Source organism: Corythoichthys intestinalis, chromosome 4 (assembly GCF_030265065.1).
Source record: "Corythoichthys intestinalis isolate RoL2023-P3 chromosome 4, ASM3026506v1, whole genome shotgun sequence".
NCBI lineage: Eukaryota > Metazoa > Chordata > Actinopteri > Syngnathiformes > Syngnathidae > Corythoichthys > Corythoichthys intestinalis.
This window is the reverse complement of record NC_080398.1, coordinates 7,373,605-7,395,164: the sequence shown is the minus strand read 5'-3', so window position 1 is coordinate 7,395,164 and position 21,560 is coordinate 7,373,605. Positions and strand designations below refer to the sequence as shown.

At 39.0% G+C, this 21,560-nt stretch overlaps 1 protein-coding gene across 1 annotated transcript in view; it reads left to right on the top strand.

The window, feature by feature from the left end:
- otud7b (OTU deubiquitinase 7B) overlaps positions 1-21,560 on the top strand; it is a 42,956-nt gene that overhangs the window by 2,195 nt on the left and 19,201 nt on the right. The window contains exons 2-6 of the mRNA XM_057834029.1: positions 5,910-6,089; positions 6,164-6,322; positions 10,197-10,388; positions 10,459-10,560; positions 17,644-17,771. Coding sequence (XP_057690012.1) covers positions 6,005-6,089; positions 6,164-6,322; positions 10,197-10,388; positions 10,459-10,560; positions 17,644-17,771 — 666 coding nt within the window. The 5' untranslated portion in view covers positions 5,910-6,004. The remainder of the gene's footprint in view (positions 1-5,909; positions 6,090-6,163; positions 6,323-10,196; positions 10,389-10,458; positions 10,561-17,643; positions 17,772-21,560) is intronic.

Genomic DNA, 21,560 nt, shown 5'->3' with positions numbered 1-21,560 from the left:
TGAAGGTTTTTGGGCTGTGGAAAGAATTAATGGAATTATAATGTATTCCTATGGCCATCCACCTACTGGTGACGCAGCACCAGGAGCAACGTGGGGTTCAGTATCTTGCTCAAGGACACTTAGGCGTGTTCATCAGGGCGGAGAATTGAACCCACAACCTCTGGGTTGGGGGGACAACTACTCTACCACTGAGCCACGCCGCCTGTAATATACAACTGTATTGATTATCAAATTCGTTTGCAACTAATCCATTGATTGATCTGTTGTTGCAGCCTTTTTTAAGAAGCTAGTTTAGACAGGTAATGTCACACCCCTAGTGGCTTTTGACCGACTCGCGACGTCTCTAATGATTGTTTGTTTTTCTTATTGGGGCGGGGGGTGAGCAAGCTTCCAAGACACAAAAGCTGCTTTGCACGCAATTTAGAACAATAATTAAAGCGTGAAAGACTGCGGGCTGCACTTGTTTGGTCACCCGCAGCCATAGACAAACAAGACAGACAGTCAAGTGTCTTAAGTCTGTATTACGTCACTCTCTCGCCGCAGACGTCTGCCGGCTCACACTGACTGCATCGTGACACAACGCGCACAACTGTCACTTCCATTGGTGTGTTAATTCTTTCATCTTCCATGCATGAATTATGTTTGTTTTGATTTTTTTTAAACCAATGGCTGCCATTGATGGCGCGAGATGTTCAATCCATTTAGACTGGGAGGAGCGAGAGAGTCTGTTCCTGTTCATTGGTGACTTGCTTTTTAATTTTTTGTTGATTTTGCTGCACTTACAGGTAGACATGTGCCGGTTACCGGTTGCACGGTTTACCGTGGTGTGAAAACGTCGCGGTTTCAAAACCACTACAATTTTCCGTCATACCTCAGTACGGTATTCGCTATTTTTCATGTGCCAAAATGCAGCCGAAGTGGCTTGGTGCGGCAGCGCTCACCCTTCCCGTTTGTTGCCGTGAGTGTCAGTGACGCTATTCTGCTGAACAGCCAGCAAACCCCAAAAACAAACCCTCCAAACACAAGGCGTACTTTTCTTAGATTTATTGAGCTCTCAAATTGTGCTTAAATATACAAATGAATACATTTAAAACGTTGTAAAATTGTATTTTTCCACATGTGATTAGGTTCAACAGGATAGCAGTAGCACCATTAAAAAGTTCGCCAAAAACAAAACACACATTTTCCTTTCAAATTCAATATACAAACTAGGGCTGCAGCTATCGAATATTTTAGTAATCGAGTAATCGACTGAAAATTCTGTCGATTAATCGAGTAATCGGATAAAACAATTATATTTTTAGGTGAAGAGCAATTATAGATATACATGAGAAAACAAGACATTTTATCATTTTCAGTCAATCAATGTCTTTATTTTTGATGTATATTGTTGAAAACAGCCAACAATTGCATCTCAGATGTAACTACAATTTTAAAAAATGACTAATTCACTGCTTTCACTCAAAAAACCTTTAGATCTTATTTTTAAAAAGTATATATATATTATATATATATATAAACACACCTAAAAAGGCCTGTACGCTTGATAACACACATCACTTAAAAGTTAGGATTTTTTCCCACGTTTTTCAATTAAATATCTATTTGTGTCAAGCCATTTTTAAGTTCTAGTTAAGTTTTAAGTTAGTCTAAACTGTAAGTCCTGATAGGATTTTGAGTTTTTGCACTGTTCAAAATAAATGTATGATACAGGCTGTATTGGAGCACATTAGGGACTAGTGCTACTTGGTGTTTTATCCAGCAATGACTACTGAGCTAAAATTGATAGTTAGCATTATTGAGTTTTTATTTGACACCCTCATCACTCCACAACGCTATGTTATGTTAAAGCCTGTATGTAAGACACGTTAGCCACGCATCGAAAGCGGTCTTAATTAATTGAAACCTAGCCCTCCGCAGTGCTAACGTAAGGTGAGCTAGTAGTGACAATAACGTTAATCTTATATATTAGCGCTTAGCGCTCTTTATTAGCGCTTAGCGCTCTACTGCTTTAAGATGGCGGCTGTTTGCTAACGCTGCCCAGACGCGGCCTAGTCTGTCACTGTGCATCTAGTTCAACATACATGTGATCTCTATGAGACTCATTGGACGCTACCTGCAACTAACGTAGCATGAGCGGGCTAGTATTTAGCAACGTCGGCGTCGTTTGTAGCGGTTCTGCAGTTGCTTCTTCCTCTACGCACGTGACATCAGCGCGTTGTCCTGCATTAAAAGTAGTCCGAGCAAAACGTGATGCTTAGAGCTGTCAAAATAAACGATTACTCGAGGTGAATAAAATTACTCGGATCAGTTTTTAAACTCGAGTTACTCGAGTTGCTCGAGTATTCGTTTCAGCTCTAATACAAACTAACTAAAACTTAAAAAGACGAATGTTAGCCTAGGCTAAGCTGGGAGAGCAGCTTCGTTGAGATTTTATGTCTCACAGCCGCTGAGTGAGAAACAAGCTTGAGTGGAAGAAGGGGGGAAGAAAAAGGATCGCGTCAAAGATCGCTAATTGGGAAAGGAGGTCACACTCCTCACTTTTTTTTTTAGATGAAACCTTTCCTCAACAATATTTACATTTTAACTAATTCATAAAACTAACTTATACATTTTTAACTACCTTATTAACTTATGAATTCTTTGTTCTTTTTAACACAAAGGCATGGCATCATGTAGACTAGAGTTGACACAGTGGCTGAAAATGGCAAAACTTCACTTGAGCTTCCCCCCCTCAAAAAAAAGTCATACAGTATATATTTTTAATTTTATTTAGAAGTGTGTTTACTTTTTTATAGCAATTATTTTGTTCTTACTCTAATATTGAGCAACTTGAGCTGTGGCTGTGGGTATAGTCTAGGTTCTATTTATTTTAATTTTATATAAAATATTTATTTTTTGGTAATTTATTTATTTTCACATTATATTCATGTTCCAATTTGCAAATATGTTTTGAAAAAAATCCTGTTCAATGGGATTTTTTAAAATTTTATTTTTATTTTTTTTTTAATTTTTTATTTTTTTTCTAAAACCCATACATCTCAAAATTATGGAGCTATAATTGCAATTCCGTGATACCGTGAAACCGCGGTATTTTTGCTCACAGTTACCGTACCGTCAAAATCTCATACCGGCACATGCCTACTTACAGGTTATTTGGAGGATTTTCAGGGCATCATATACATTCATGTGAAACAATTAGGACACATTAGAAAATGTTTACATATCAATGTCTGATCTTGTTTTCCTTTATTTCTGGAAAAGAAAGTGATTTAATTGCAGGTAAACAACAAAAATTAACATTGTTTTACTCATTAAACCAAATATATCAGCTAGGTGCGTGCCATCTTAGACACTCCACGATTCGATTCATTTACAATTCAGGGTGCTACGATTCGATTATTGAACGATGATTACGGTACAGGGAGACCCCGCTTTCTCAAATTATGCTGCAAAATTTGTTGGTAGTCTTCAGACTTCATAATGCCATGCACGCGGTCAAGCAGTTGAGTGGCAGAGGTAGCAAAGCAACCCCAAAACATCAGGGAACCTCCGCCATGTTTGACTGGGAGGACAGTGTTCTTTTCTTTGAAAGTCCCGTTTTTTTTCCCTGTAAAGTCTATGTTGATGCCTTTTTTTTTTTTTTTTGCCAAAAAGCTCTACTTTTGTCTCATCTGACCAGAGAAACGTTCTTCCAAAACATTTTTGGCTTTCTCAGGTAAGTTTTGGCAAACTCCTGCCTGTTTTTTTTTTTTTTTTGTGTCTCCAGTACGGGAGTGGGTATAGAGTCCCTTTTCATTCATAGGTCGATGGATTGTACAGGTTGACACTGTTGTGCCCTCTGACTGCGCGATAGCTTGAACTTTTTTGGAAGTTAGTCGAGGTTCTTTATCCACCATCCGCACAATCTTTTGTTGAAATCTCTGGTCAATTTTTCTTTTCCGTCCACATCTAGGAAGGGTAGCCGCTAGGACTGGGAACCTCTCGTTACCTCACGATACGATACGATTTGCGATTCAAAGCTCACGATAACGATGCTCTGACGATACGGCGATACAATGATTATCAATAAATTGGTCAGGAAATCATTCGAGGATATTCTACAAACAACTAATAAACAGAAAAACAAGCTTCTGCTGCAAATTGGAATTAGTTTATCACAAGTAGACGTCCAATCCGTTTGAACTGGGAGGGGTGGCAGCGAATGAAGTTCATTCGCTGCCATCCCTCCCAGTTCAAGGCAATGAGGTAATTTTGGGCCATTTGAGGTCATTTACCGATTGATTTTCAGTTACCTCCCTGAAAATTGGACAGAATGACTGCAAATGCTCTGGTTTCGAATTAGTGCTGCAACAATTAATCGATTAACTCGAGTATTCGATTATAAAAAAAGATTCAAATTAAATTTTGCTGCTTCGAGTATTCATTTAATTAAAGTGGCGTTGTAATGGTTTGTTTTGATAGTGTTTGCATTTATTTTTATTGATTTGGGTGGATACACTGTCCTCTAGCCTACCTCATTTCACATGGCTGAATCCACCTGCTCCCTGTTAAGACCAACATAAGCTAAGTTTTTGTTTAAGCTAATGATTTTTTGAATGCATTCGTAATTTAGTTTAAAGGTATATTTAGCCATTTTTTTGTGGGAATATGAGTCCGAGCCATTTGTTAAGAGCATTGTAAAAAAGCGTTAGCATTTTATAGCATTGAAGCTAGCAGACTATTGCTATCTAAGTTAGCCAATTGTTCTTTTGTTGTACATAGATCCTATTTTTTTATTTTTATATATATGTGTGTGTGTATATATATATGTATATATATATATATCGTGTGAGGCTTAGCTTAGATAATTTTTTTTATGTTCCTTATCCAATTACTCGAATATTCGAACTAAATAGTTCATCGATTAATCGACTACTAAAATAATCGACAGCTTCAGCCCTATTTCGAATGAACAAACGCTCCCATTCTAAATGGATTGGGCGTCGAGCACCATCAATGGCACCCTTAGTTACCTGAGACACTATTATGGTGGAAGATTTTGGTAGCAGCTTGTTGGTCCTTTGTTTGTTTTTGTTTTTTAAACATTGACACCTTTTTAAAACGATATCTCGATTCTTGGCAGGAGCATATCGATAACCTTTTGGGATACAAAGTATCACGACATATCTCCATTTCGCACATGGAGATATGGCACATTCATGTCACACCCCTAGTAGCCACAGGGCTTTACAGTTTATTGATGATACTGCACACGGTAGGCACAGGAAGATTCAGGTCTTTGGAGATGGACTTGTAGCCTTGAGATTGCCCATGCTTCTTCAGTTTTGCTTCTCAAGTCCTTAGACAGTTCTTTGGTCTTCTTTCTTTTACTCCATGCTCAATGTGGTCCAAACAAGGACACAGGACAGAGGTGGGGTCAGCTTTAATCCATTTTAACTGGCTGCAAGTGTGATTTAGTTATTGCCACCATCGGTTATGTGCCTCAGGTAAGTAAGAGGTGCTGTTAATTCCTCAAATTAGAGAAGCATCACATGATTTTTCAAATGGTGCCCATACTTTTGTCTGGCCCATTTGTGGAGTTAAGTGTAAAATGATAATGATTTCATTTTTTTTCTCTCTTCTCATTTGTGTTTTTTCATTGCAAGCAAAATAAATGAAGATATTACTAGCAAAGCATTTGTAATTGGATTATCTGACATAATTGCAGGGGTGCCAATACTTTTGGCCAGCACGGTAAATATCTATGTCGGCCGTCTTCGCTCAAGAGAAAATGGCGTTGGTTCGCGCATGCGTAGTAGCAATCCAAGGGATTATAACACTTGATGCTAATTGCTAGCCTTTCTATGAGATTTTGCATTGTGTGTTAGCATGAGGATAACAGATTTTTTTCCGTTTTATCTTTACAGGCGTGACGTCCAAACTACTCGTCATATTTGTTTTTTTTTTCCTGTCTGTCTCCGGCCGGCCGGCCCCGACCGCCACGCCGTGAATTCATGATCACATGACCGTGGATATGGACGCAGTCCTATCCAACTTTGTTCAGACCACGGGAGCGGAACCGGGATTAGCCAGAGACTTGCTGGAAGGTACTGAGCCGCCGGGCCCGTCGGGTGTTGGGAAGGGGGGGAAAGGCGCTCGCTAACCGGCGTGCTTTCCTTAGGCAAGAATTGGGACGTGAACGCCGCCTTGAGCGATTTTAATCAGCTGCGACAGGTGCACGGCAGGAGCTTGATGTACGCTTTCCCCCAAGAGATAAGGGAAAAAGATATGGCGCGCCTCGGACGCCCCGTGCTGCAGAGACAAGATGACGTGACACAAGGTGAGAAATGTCGTCTTTGGCTGACATTGACGCCGATCTACGGCCAATCCGTACCCTCCTAGTCCAAATAAATTGGATTAGATGGACAGCCAATAAGTGCTTTTAATGTAATTTTTTTTTAACTATTTAAAAAATGAACATGCTCACTTAAAAACTTTCATTCACATTCATTCATTTTAGTCATTTTTTATTATTATGATTGAGTCTAGGGCTGCAGCTATCGAATATTTCAGTAATCGAGTAATCGACTGAAAATTCTATCAATTAATCGAGTAATCGGATAAAACAAATAAATTTTTAGGTGAAGAGCAATTATAAATATACATGAGAAAAAAAGACATTTCATCTAATCTTGAACCATTTTCAGTCAATCAATGTCTTTATTTTCGATGTATATTGTTGAAAACAGCCAACAATTGCATCTCAGATGTAACTAGAAAAAAAAAAGACTAATTCACTGCTTTCACTCAAAAAACCTTTAGACCTTATTAAAAAAAAAAATATATATATATATATATATATATATATATATATATATATATATACCTAAAAATGCCTTTACGCTTGATAACACACATCACTTAAAAGTTAGGATTTTTTCCCACGTGTTTCAATTGAATTTCTATTTGTGTCAAGCCATTTTTAAGTTCTAGTTAAGTTTTAAGTTAGCCTAAACTGTAAGTTCTGATAGGATTTTGAGTTTTTGCAGTGTTCAAAATAAATGTATGATACAGGCTGTATTGGAGCACATTAGGGACTAGTGCTACTTGGTGTTTTATCCAGCAATGACTACTGAGCTAAAATTGATAGTTAGCATTATTGAGTTTTTATTTGACACCCTCATCACTCCACAACGCTATGTTATGTTAAAGCCTGTATGGAAGACACGTTAGCCACGCATCGAAAGTGGTCATAATTAATAGAAACCTAGCCCTCCGCAGGGCTAACGTTACGTGAGCTAGTCACAGTAATGTTAATCTTATTTATTAGCGCTTTAGCGCTCTTTATTAGCGCTTAGCGCTCTACTGCTTTAAGATGGCGGCTGTTTACTAACGCTGCCCAGACACGGCCGAGTCTGTCAATGCGCATCTAGTTCAACATACATGTGATCTCTATGAGACTCATCAGACGCTACCTGCTACCAACCATCGTGCGGGCTAGTATTTAGCAACGTCGGCGTCGTTTGTAGGGGCTGTCGGCTGCAGTAAGTTGTTATTTTTTGCTTCTTCCTCTACGCACGTGACATCAGCGCATTGTCCCGCATTAAAAGTAGTCCGAGCAAAATGTGATGATTAGAGCTGTCAAAATAAACGATTACTCGAGGTGAATAAAATTACTCTGATCAATTTTTAAACTCGAGTTACTCGAGTTGCTGGAGTATTCGTTTCAGCTCTAATTGAGTCAGTTTTATTTTAATTCAATATTTTTTCACTCTTTATGTATTAAAAAATTTTTTTCTTCATTTATTCATTATCATATGTATATATAAAACTAATTGTATTTAATTTTTTAGTTTTTATCTTTAAATTTTTATTTAATTCGCTTGTTAATTTCAAGTTTTATTCATTTTTTAAAATCTTTTATGAATTCTTTTTATTTGGAATTTTATTCATCCATTTTAGCATTTATGTATTTCATTTTTTTTTTCCTCCATATTTTCATTTTTGTTCATTTCTTTGAATCAGTCATCTCACTTATTATTTTTTTTTTTACAATTCATTTATTTATGATGAGATTTCCACATTTTATTTGTTACTGCGAGTTTATGATTTGTGTACTTTTATTTTTATATATATATTTTTAAAATTGTAATTATCATATTTTATTTTTATGATGGTTATGTATTTATATTTATCTTATGATCTCATTATAATATTTTTAAAACATTTATTCACAAATTTAAAAAAAACTGAACATTTGTTCATGAGTTTCCATTTTTATTTCAGTATTATTACTAATTTCCCTTTTCATCTATTTACAGTGGTATGAAAAAGTATTTCTGCAAATGTGATCTGATCGTTGTCAAAATCACACAGTTAAAAAAACTGCTTTAACTAAAACCACCCAAGCATTTATAGGTTTTCATATTTTAATGAGGATAGCATGAAAACAATGACATAAGGGGGAAAATGAGTAAGCCTAAGGAAACTTAAAGAGCAATTGAAACCTATTTTTACCAAACAATTCAAGTCAGGTATGTGCCCAATTACTGATGAGTGGTTTAAAGCTGCCCTGCCTACTATAAAAACACACACCTGGTAAGAATTGTCTTGATGAGAATCATTGTCTGATGTGCATCATGGCTCGGTCAAAAGAGCTGTCTGAAGACCTGCGATTGTTGATTTGTATAAAGCTGGGAAAGGATACAAAACCATCTCTAAAAGTCTGGATGTTCATCAATCGACAATCAAGGAAGTTGTCTACAAATGGAGAGAGTTTGGCACTGTTGCTTCTCTCCAAGGAGTGGCCATCCACCAAAGATGACGCCAAGAGTGCAGCGCAGAATACTTGGAGAGTTAAAAAAGAAATTTAGAGTGTCAGCTCAATACTTACATAAATCACTGGCACAGTTCAATATTTCTGTGAACACATCAACTATATGTAAAACTATGACCAAGAATGGTGTTCATGGGAGGACTCCACAGAGGAAGCAACTACTGTCAAAAAAAAAAAAAAATTGTGAATCATGAAATCAAAGTTGAATTGTTTTGTAGTAAACTGAAACAGCTCACCAACATCAACACCTCATCCCCACCGTGAAGCATGGTGGAGGGAGCATCATGATTTCGGGCTGTATTCCTGCCTCAGGGCCTGGACAACTTGCAATCAATGATGGAAGCATTAATTCAAACGTTTGGCAGGAAAACCTGAGCCTGTCTGTCAGATAAAGCTATGGCCAAGGTGCTGTTCATGGGAGGACTCCACGGAGGAATTCGCTGCTGCGTAAAAAAAAAACAACAACATTGTTGCTCTTTTAATGTTCGCAAAAAGGCACTTGGACACTTCACAGAAGTTTTGGCAAAATATTTTGTGGACTGATGAAACCAAAGTTGATTGTTTGGGAGCAACACACAATATCATGTGTGGAGGAAAAATGGAACAGCTCACCAACATCCACACCTCATCTCCACTGTGAAGCATGGTGTAGGGAGCGTTGTGATTTGGGGCTGTTTTGTTTCGTTAGGGCTTGGACAACTTGCAATCATTAACGGAAGAATGAATTCAAAGGTTTTGCAGAAAAACCAGAGGCTGTCAGACAGTTAAAGCTAAAAAGAGGATGGATGCTGCAACAAGACAATGATCCAAAACACAGAAGTAACTCAACTTCAGAATGGTTTCAGAGGGACAAAATACACGTTCTGGAGTGGCTAAGTCAAGGTCCACACTTAAACCCCATTGAGATGCTATGGCATGACATAACGACAGCGATTCATCCCAGGAATCTGACTGAACTACAACAGTTTTGTCAAGAAGATTAGCCCTGATCGTTGTGCCAGACTGATCTGCAGGTTGAAGTTATTGCTGCCAAAGAGGGGGGGCACAAAGAATTAAATGTAATGGTTCACTTCTGTCATTGTTTGCATACCATCCTCATTAAAATATGAAATCTATAAATGTTTGGGTGGTTTTAGTTTAGGATGACACTGTTTTTTTTCATCGGTGTGATTTTGACAAAGATCAGATCACATTTGATGGTGATTTTATGCAGAAATGTAAGAAATTCCAAAAGGTTTAGATAGTTTTTTATACCACTGTATATTATACATTTTTTTTTACACTTATTCTTTATAGAAATGTTGATGTCTCAATCTGTATTTCCATTTGAATTGACGTATTTTGACCTTTGATTTCTGTATTCGCACACTTTCCTCAGGAGCCGCCGACAAGCGTCAGCCAAGGGCGGCGGCTGCGTCCCCCGCGCCAGCGGGGGGCGATGACGAGCGGCTGCTGAACACGCCCGAGTACACCTTCCAGCTGCCCGACCTGAGCGCGTACCAGGACGACTTCCGGGTCAGCGAGCGGGACCTGATCGAGAAGTCCATGATGGTGGCGCTGGAGCACGCCGGTCGGTCAACTGCCCGCCCGCCTTTTCCGCCCGCTGCCACGGGGTTGACGGCTTTACTTTGTGTCCGCAGGGCGTCTGAACTGGTGGACTAAAGTGGTACCCAACTGCCAGAGTTTGTTGCCCCTGACCACCACTGGAGACGGAAACTGCCTGTTGCACGCCGCCTCGCTTGGTCAGCTCTCATCCTATCTTGTTCAATGCCGTCACTGCCAGCCAGTGCCAAATATACAGTAGTATGAAAAAGTATCTGAACCATTTTGAATTTCTCCCATTTCTGCATGAAATCACAATCAAAAGTGAGCTGAACTTTGTCAAAATCACACAGATGAAAAAAACTGTCTGCTTTGACTAAAACCAGCCAAACATTTATAAGTTTTCATATTTTGATGAGGATAGCATGCAAACAATCACAGAAGGGGGAAAAATAAGCAAGTGAACCATCACATTTAAAGGGATCCTCTGTTTTTAAGACAAGTCATTCTTAAAAGATACATGTTAGTATGAGTTATAATAATTTGATATTAAAACCCCTCTTAATCTTTTTGTTTTAATAAAGTTTGGGAAATTATTTTAAGTGATAGGTCGCCGTTCTTGTTACGTCGCAGTGCAGTTACGTCACTGGTTCCGTTGCGGAAATTCCAGCGTGTCACTCGTTAGCTTTTCCAACATGTCGTCAGTTCTACCCTTCCTATTTGAACCAGATCTGAAAAGTGAAGAGCAGGACAGCACTGTCGGTCGTTCACAAGATGAGCTTCAGGGAAAAATGCGTGCAGCAAATACCTGATAAGACAAAAGTTGGGCAAAACTGGTGATGCGAGAGAGTCCTGTTGGGAAGTCCGGTTGGGAGCGAGAGTGTATGCTGTTCGGTTTTATTAGCAGATATTCAAGGTAAGCATACTGCGTTTTCAAACTTATCCCAATATAATTATGTAGATTGTTAGCATCCAGAGCTGTCGTGTGCTTTACATACAGTACAGGCCAAAGAGCACACCTTGTGTAATCCATGTCTTGTACATTGTAACGCGTGGTAGCTAGGATATGTGTATAAAAGTACCAAAAAGGGGAGAAGCTTCCACTTATGCACATTTATTCACAAAAAATAATATTTCCACCTTGACCACTCTTCACTCGGGAGCTCAGCAGTACGCAAACACGCGTTCCCTGACGAACTCCCAACATTGTTGTAAGGTCCACGTCAGAGTCACTGTCGTCACTGTAGCGTGCCATAGTGCTTTAAGTATTTAGGATGATTTGGAGAAAACTTCCACAAAGAATAGTCAACAAAAAAGATAGCAATAGTAATCCAAATCTGCGTTTTTTTACTCATTCGAAGATCCAGGAATTAGACCGATACCATGGCAATGTCGCAGCCGTGATTAGGCCGTCGATTCCACAAAATAGACTGATCCGAAAAGCCGCTGTGGGACCGACGAATAAATAAAATGGACAGATCCGAACCCAATATTGCAGACGCGGTGGGACCTTCGGATCCAGAAAATAGACGGATCCCTTACTTGACTGAGGATCCAGGAAACATGTTCGGGAGCCAGTTGTAACGCGTGGTGGGTAGGGTACATGCATACAGGGACCAAAAAGGGGGAGAAGCTTCCACTTATGCACATTTATTCAGTAAAAATAATAATTCCACCTTGACCACTCACTTCACTCCCCTTGTTTCCATTTGACTGGAAATTGCATCCAAAAGCAGCACATCGTGGCATTTTACTTCGCGAGTTTAGGCAGCAATAAGCAATTGTTGAACACGAAAGATACCAATGACGTCATCACCGTGAGCCAGCAAACCATTGCGCCAACTAAGGGTCAAAATATGGACTAAATGTTATAAAATATTGCCATTGATTTAACATTTTATGTGTTCCTAACAACATATTTTAGTACAAGAGAACAATTGTGGTTTATTAGAGCCTACATGTATTTAAGTTAGAGGATCACTTTAATATTTTGCGGCAATAACTTCAACCAAACACTTCTGTAGCTGCAGATTAGTCTGGCACATCGATCAGGCCCATTCTTCTCTTCAAAGCTGCTGTAGTTCAGTCAGATTCCTGGGATGTCTAGCATGAATCTCTATCTTTAGGTCATGCCACAGCATCTCAATGGGGTTCAAGTCTATAGTTTGACTTGGCCACTCCAGAATATGTATTTTCTTATTCCGAAATCATTCTGAAGTTGATTTACTTCTGTGTTTTGGATCATTGTCTTGTTGCAGCATCCATCCTCTTTTTAGCTTCAACTGTCTGACAGACGGCCTCAGGTTTTCCTGCAAAACGTTTGAATTCATTCTTCCATTAATGATTGCAAGTTGTCCAGTCCCTGAGGCAGCAAAACAGCCCCAAATTATGATGCTCCCTCCACCGCGTTGCAGATAAGGTGTTGATGTGTGTGAGCTGTTACGTTTTTCCTGCACACATGACGTTGTGTGTTACTCTCAAACAGTTGAACTTTGGTTTCATCTGTCCATGGAATGTCCAAGTGCCTTTTTGCAAACATTAAATGAGCAACAGTGTTTTTTTGTTCAAGACAGCAGTGGCTTCTTCTGTGGAGTCCTTCCATGAACACCATTCTTGGCCTTATAGTCGATGTGTGCAATGAAATATTAGACTGTGCCAGTGATTTCTGTAAGTCTTTAGAAGGCACTCTAGGGTTCTCTTTTACCTCTCTGAGTATTCTGCGCTGAACTCATCTTTGGTGGACGACCACCTCCTTGGGTCATTCTTCATCCACCATTCTTGGTCATAGTTTTACATATAGTTGATGTGTTCACAGAGATATTGAACTGTGCCAGTGATTTATGTAAGTTTTGAGCTGACACTATAAGTTTCTTTTTTAAATCTCAAAGTATTCTGCGCTGCACTCTTGGCGTCATCTTTGGTGGATGGCCACTCCTTGGAGAGAAGCAACAGTTCCAAACTCTCTCCATTTGTAGACAACTTCTTTGACTGTCGATTGATGAACATCCTGACTTTTAGAGACTGTTTTGTACCCTTTCCCAGCTTTATACGAATCAACAATCCTTGATCGCAGGTTTTCAGACAGCTCTTTTGACCGAGTCATGATGCACATCAGACAATGTTTCTCACCAAGACAATTCTTACCAGGTGTGTGTTTTATAGTGGACAGGGCAGCTTTAAACCATTCATCACACACCTGACTTGAAATGTCTGGTCAAATTTGGTTTCAGTTGCTCTTTAAGTCTCCTTAGGTAGAGGGTTGACTTACTTATTTCCCCCCCTTCTGTCATTGTTTGCATGCTATCCTCATTAAAATATGAAGACCTATAAATGTTTGGCTGGTTTTAGTTAAAGCAGACACTGTATTTTCATCTGTGTGATTGTGACAAAGATCAGATCACTTTTGATGATGATTTAATGAAGAAATGTGGCAAATTCCAAAAGGTTCAGATACTTTTTCATATTACTGTAAAAAAGAAAATAAAAAGCTTTAGTTTATCTAAGTTGTTTTAAAGTGCCTACGACAGGATAAAGAAAAGTCTTCAATAGCATTATTATGTGAATTAGAATAATTTTAAGACGATTCGACTATAGACCCTACTCACCAACGTCACAGAATGACGTGTCGCTGTATCCGGCCGCCATATTGTCAGTCTCTGTTTAGCCCTATTCTCAATGGTTTCAATTAGTCGTTCACTTTATAGAGCAATTCATGGAAGCCCCGGTGCTTTCAGACGCTGTAAACTCATTGGATGCGTTGCATAAAAAGCGTTATGTGGAAAAGCTTCAGTCTATCCATTTGCCAGATCCATATTTGATGCCTAAATCGATATTTTTCGTCCTGCTGTCTTCGCCGTCTCTGCCTGACATCTGCTACCCTGATATCTACAACTATCAGAAACTCAGCCTGTTCTCACGAAACTTTGAAAAACTTTAAGAGCAGCACTCTAAGCAACATTACCCCGTGTGACCCTTTACTTCCAATTTTCTAAAATGGCGACAGTCAATAAAAAAAAAGTTGACTGCAATGGCCGACGCTTCAAGGATAGGTGGATATTGGACTATTTCTTCAATAAAATACGCAACAACTGTGTCTGCCTCATTTGCGAAGAGACAGTCGCTGTTTTCGAAGAGTTCGATGTGACGCGATTTTACCAAACAAGACACGCTGACTTGTACAACATTACAGGGAAGATACGCAGCGAGAAATTACAGCAACTTGAAGCTAGTTTAATTTCACAGCAGCAGTATTTCACAAGAGCCCGAGTGTCGAAAGAGAACGCCACAAAGGCGAGATTGTTGAAATTATGAATTTAAAAAAATACTAATAAAGCAAATGTGACACACAGAACGGCTTGCTAAAATTTGTTTAAATATATCGTTCTACGTAAATCAGCCAAGGTAGCCCCCCACATTTTTACCACACCAAATCTGGCCCCCTGTGCAAACCGATGATCCGGAGACGAGGCCAGCTTCTTTCACTTGGTACCAGCTAAATATTATTCAAAAAATAATGATGGCGGAAGAAATAAACATCTTGAATTTGAAACTGTATGTTGTCGGCGATTAGCTTCGCAATGATCTTAATTGTGGTTGTCAGCCCAAAACCCTCTAAATATATATTAAATTCATCTTACCAGATATAAAATGACTACTACATAATCCGTGGTGATCGTTGGGTGCCCAGTTTTCTCGTCGAATTGCAGCAGTCCATCTCGCTCTCCTCTCCGGGTCTCTTGGAATACGGTAGAACTTCAAGTCTCTCCGTCTATCTTCTCTGTAATTGCAACCGACCGCCACACACGCCTTCACCCTTTTGATTATTAATGTTAACGAGCAGAAAAACACGCCATAATAGGAAGAATTTACGTAGCGGTAATGCGTCAACAAGACGAGTTGACGGACAATATGGCGCGGAGGCGTGGGTGTGACGTCATGTGAGTAGGGTCTTTAGCATGCATTGCAGCGCTACAGATGTAAATGACAATCAAAAATCATGTTCTGTGCTAAATATTTCTTCAGTTACTGTTCCAATTTTTTCATCAATTGCTAGTTATGGTATTTGCAAACTCTCTATTTGACAGTGGTGCCATAAGACTGTCATTACACAATCATAATTATGACATGTCTCTGTCCTTAGCATTCATGAATGCTTATAACAGATGTCATTAAGTGTTATCCGGCAAATGATCTCAAGATCCAAGATGGACAAAAATTGAGTTAGTGACAAAATTTGCCAAATGACACTTAATGACATAAGCATTCAGTAATGTCCATGATAGTGTCATGTCATAATTTTGATGATCTTATGACACCGCTGTCAAATAAAGTGTTACCTAAAAAAAATAAATAAATAATAAGCCACACTGGACTATAAGCCACAGGTATCAAAATGAAGGAAAAAAGTAGCGGCTTATAGTCCGAAAATTAGAGTACTCCTTCCTTCCTTCCTACCGCAACTCCGCCCGATGACGTAAAAAAAATATTGTAATTGCACAGAATGAGGAAATAGAAAGGAGATGAGGCGGTGATGACTTTCCCACTTTATTATGTATTATTATTTACATGGCAACAATGGAAAATAATTTTTAAAATAACAGCGGCATCCGCAACATGCTACCACTAACTTCACTCGCACGCTGTCTCCCTCGAGTCCCTCCCTCCTTGCTTGCTTCCGGCTACGTCACCACTCTGCAGTCTGATGGCCCCTTCAAGGGCCCACACAGATGTCAATAAATATATACAGTGGGGAGAACAAGTATTTGATACACTGCCAATGGGTTTTCCCATTGTCAGTGTATCAAATACTTGTTCTCCCCACTGTATAATGCGACTAAAGATGTCCCGATCGATCGGCATCATTTTCAAAGTATCGGAATCGGCAAAAAAATATCGAACATGCCTTTTTTTAATATATATATTTTTTTAATTGAATCATTTTCTAATTGTATTTGACGTTACAGACAAAATGTCTCACGCTCATCTAAAGTCTTTAGTTTTGGCTTAAAGTAGGGCTATCAAATTTACTGCGTTAACGGCAGTAATTAATTTTCTTTCAATCAATCACGTTAAAATACCTAACGCAATTAACGCATGCGCTGCACGACCCACTCACGCATTGTCGCGTTCAATCTATAATGGCGCCGATTTACCTGTATATAGAGCTAAAAGGCAGCGTAAAATGGGTAGAGTGAATTTTGGCAGTCTTTGGAGCCCTTCTTGAATTGGCTTAAGCCTTAAAATCCCTCTCTCAACATTTGAAATATCGTGTGAAAGCAATGATGGGAAGAAAGGTAGTAGTTGATCTTTTTCTTAACACCCTAAGTTATTTCCCAACACAGAGAAGATATATCAATTGGTGCCAATATGCACAGTCATGGTTGCACTTCCCATCATGCATTTGGGCATGGCTACAGTATCATTTACTGAAAGCTCAACAAATACACTAGATGGCAATATTTAGTCACAATATACAAAGTCACAAGTCTTTCGATCCCTCTCACAGAAAGAATGTTAATATTGTAAATGCCATCTTGAGGATGTATTGTCATAATAAACAAATACAGTACTTATGTACTGTATGTTGAATGTATATATTCGTCCGAGTTTTATTCATTTTTTTCTTAGCGCATTGCCAAAATGTATATGATCGGGAAAAATTTTCGGGAATGATTGGAATTGAATCGGGAGCAAAAAAAAAAAAGCAATCGGATCGGGAAATATCGGGATCGGCAGATACTCAAACTAAAACGATTGGATCGGGAGCAAAAAAACATGATCAGAACGTCCCTAAATGCGACATTAGATCATTTCTCGCGGCACACCTGATGATCTCTCACGGCATACCTGTGTGCTGCGGCACACCGGTTGAAAAACACTGCTATAAAGCAATTTTTTTATTGTGAGACGCTGACCCGGGTGACGTCACATTCGCATTTGTCATAAACCCGAGATTGAAGCCGGAAGTCGCTCATTTTCATGGCGGGGGATTCGAAAATTAAATATATAAAACGATCGCTTCCACACACATCCAACAGGTCCATTTCATTCAGGAGCATAAAACACTGCGTGAAGTATGAAATAAACATGCTTTTTGGTGTCATGCGCACTTTTAACTTATTGGCTGCCATTGACGGCAATAGACGTCCAATTAATACATTTGGATTGCACGTATTGGTCTGAATTCTCCCATTCCAAATGGATTGGACATCCAGGGTACTGAAATATGATGATTAGTGAATCCACAGTGAAACTCCTCTGTCTCCTGGACTTTTTTTGTTTAGGGATGTGGGGCTGTCACGACCGCGACCTATCGCTGCGCAAGGCGCTACACGAGCAGATGGATCACGGCGCGGAGCAGGAGGCCCTCAAGCGGCGCTGGAGGTGGCAGCTGACTCAGCAGAACAAAGAGGTCACTTTTAATTCTTCTAACGTCTCGTTACTAGCCACCAAATGGAACTCGAGTCCGTGCGTGTCGTGCCAATGTCTCTCTTTGAAGATGTTGTTTCACTTCCATTCTTAGAGCCTCTTCACGCCCACGCCAAACCACAAAAATGACAAAAGCTCGGCGCCGCAGGTCGAGCCGGTCTCAATTGGGACACGCCGCCCGGATTTCCGCGTTTTCACTTTGCGTTGGCAAACTCGCATTGACGGCTAGTCCCGTCCAATCTGTTTGAGTTGAGAAAGCCGGCGGCGTTAGATAAACAAATACGCATTTTGCACAACCCTGCCGCTACCGCTAATGAAGTAGTGCCAGAATTCAATCAAAAAGTAGGTCATTGAACAAATCAATTTCAATGTCATTAAAAAAAATATATATTTTTTTTTATGTCAACATATATCTTAAATGTGAAATTTATCTCAATGTGTTTCAATATTAAAGATTTAGTCATATTTAAATATGACATTTTGTCATTTGAATTCAAAGTTTTTTTTCATACATACGTGTAGTCCCCGGGTTACGATCGAGTTCCGTACCTCCGCTAGCGACGTAACCCGAATTTCTGTGTCGGTGAGAATCTCTTAACTATCCAAAAAGTCCAAAAGTATTGTATTTTGTTTAACGATGGAGGATACACTGCCTTCTCGTGGGGTCTAGCTGTTCTGTCGCCTTGTACGCGTAAAGAGCAGACGCCGATGTTTGACATGGATAAAAAATAGATAGATGCGCTGCGGTTTGGCCGGCATCAGGCTGTAAGTTGTTTCAGCTATAACTAGCAAATAGTATGAAACGAACACTCACTCAGACATTTTAGCATGTAGAACAAACTCTAATAAAAAGCATGAAAAAATAATGAATTAGTTTAAAAGTGCAAGTCTTTAGCATTCACAAACACTAAAAGAAATGAATAAAGTGGTGGTCAGTAAATGTTACTTTTATAGCGCAAGTGCAGGGAAATATATATGGAGTCACTCCATTCTGAGGGAAAAAAATATGGAATCATGAGAAACAAACAAAGAAATAACAATCAAAACTAGAGATGATGCCGATCGATCGGGTCCAATCACGTCATTTTCAAAGTATCGGAATCGGCAAAAAATATCAGCCATGCCTTTTTTTAATATATATGTATATTTTTTTTAATTCAATCGTTTTCTAATTGTATTTAACGTTACAGACATAATATGTTACACTCATCCAGAGTCTTAAGTTTATGCTTAAGGTAGGGTTATCAAATTTATCCCGATAACGGCGGCAATTAATTTTTTAAAAAATGTGTCACGTTAAAATATTTAACGCAATTAATGCGTGCGCTGCATGACCTGCTCGATCTGTAATGACGCCGTTTTACCCATATAGAGAGATAAAAGGCAGCATAAAATAAGTAGAGTGAATTTTGGCAGCCTTTGGAGCCTTTTTTTAATTGGCTAAAGCCTTACAATCCCTCTCCCTACGATTAGAACTATCACAGGAAACAATGTGGTGAAGCAAGGTGGCAATTGATCTTTTTCTTAACACCTTATGTTTTTTCCCAACGCAGAGAAGATATATCAATTGGTAGCACTACGCACAGTCATGGTTCCACTTCCCATCATGCATTTGGACATGGCTACAGTATAATTTACTCAAAGCTCAACAAATACACTAGATGGCAATATTTAGTCACAATATACAAAGTCACAAGTCTTTCTAACCGTGGATCCCTCTCACAGAAAGAACGTTAATAATGTAAATGCCATCTTGAGGATTTATTGTCATAATAAACAAATACAGTACTTATGTACTGTATGTTGAATGGATATATTCGTCTTTTTTTTCTTAATGCGTTGCCAAAATGTATATGATCGGTAAAAATTATCGGGAATTATTGGAATTGAATCGAAAGCAAAAAAAGCAATCAGATCGGGAAATATCGGGATCGGCAGATACTCAAACTAAAACGATCGGGATCGGATCGGGGGCAAAAAAAACATGATCGGAACAACCCTAATCAAAACCCATCTCTAGTAGTTAGTAGCACCACCTCTGGTTTTTATGACAGCTTGTAGTCTCTGAGGCATGGACTTGATGAGTATTTTTCATCAATTTGGTGCCAACTCTCTTTGTTGTATACATCTTTTTATTTGAGCTTTGGAGTACATTGACATAATTTAATAGTTCTCAGCCACATCTAAGATAACAGATCAGATTTTCTTTTTCATGGCACATTTGATGTAGATAGGAGAAAAAAAGAAGAAGAAAAAAATAATAGTAACAAAGGATAGGTTGATAACAAGACTTTGTCTTTGCCATGAGAAAACAAAAAACAAAACAGGAGTTATGTTTGGCTGTATCGTGAGCAAGTCCTCATCTAATTTACACAAACCACACATACCCACACACACAAAAACAAAATAATAGTCATGGAAATTTAAAAAGAAAATAAATAAAATTCAAGGAAAACAAAACGCACAACTCTCTTTGATTGCAGTTGCCAGATCATCCTTGTAGGTCGGGACCATTTTTTTCAATTTCCGCCACAGGTTTTCAATAGGGTTGAGATCTGGGCTATTTGCAGACCATGACATTGACTGGATGAGTCTTTCTACAAGGAATGCTTTGACAGTTTTAGCTCTGTGGCATGATGCATTGTCATCTTGGAAAATGACACATATTTTCAATTGAAGGGATAAGAAAACTGTCTAAAATGTCTAAAAGGACTGAGTTTTGATGTTTTCTTCAGGCAGTCATCTTTGTAAATCCCACTGGAACAGCACCAAAGCAAAGTACAAGGTGATGATGCTGGAACTTTTGTTTGGTGCTGTTCCAGTGAGATTTACAAAGATGACTGCCTTAAGAAAACTTCAAAACTCCCTCAGTCTTTAATAACATGGGGCTGCATGTCAGGCAAAGGCACTGGGGAGATAGCTGTCAATAAATGCGCAAGTTTACAATGGAATTTTAGACAGCTTTCTAATTCCTTCAGTAGAAAATATGTTTGGGGATAATGAAATCATTTTCCAAGATGACAATGCATCATGCCACAGAGCTAAAACTGTCAAAGTATTCCTTGTAGAAAGACTCATCCAGTCAATGTCATGGCCTGCAAATAGCCCAGATTTCAACCCTATTGAAAACCTGTGGTGGAAATTGGAGAAAAAATGGTCCCGGCAATAAAAAGGGGGTTGGCACCAAATTGATGAAGAATACGCATCATGTCCATGCCTCAGAGACTGCTAGCTGTCATAAAAGCCAGAAGTAGTGCTACTAAATACTAGAGATGTTTTTTGATTGTTATTTCTTTGTTTGTTTCTCATGATTCCATATTTTTTTCCTCAGAATGGATGGATTCCATCTATATTTCCCTGCACTTGCTCTGTAAAAGTAACATTTCCTGACCACCACGTTATTTGTGTTTGTGAATGCTAAAGAGTTGCACTTTTGAACCAATTCATTACTTTTTTCAAGCTTTTTATCTGAGTTGATTCTACATGATAAAATGTCTGAGTGAGTGCTCGTCCGACACTGGTCATTCCATACTTTTTGCTAGGAGTTGTATGCGGTACAGCTTTCGTACTTATTTAAAAATCCAAGCTTAAATTAGGCTTGTACATGAGCGTGTGCTATCTTCGAATGAGTATTACTAAATGAAGCTAAGCCCCCTATAGTAAGGCGTGACACAAAGAATGACGAAGTGTCAGGTCAATAGTAGAGATGTCCCGATTGATCGGCGTCCCGATCGATCCGGTCCGATCACGTCATTTTCAAAGTATCGGAATC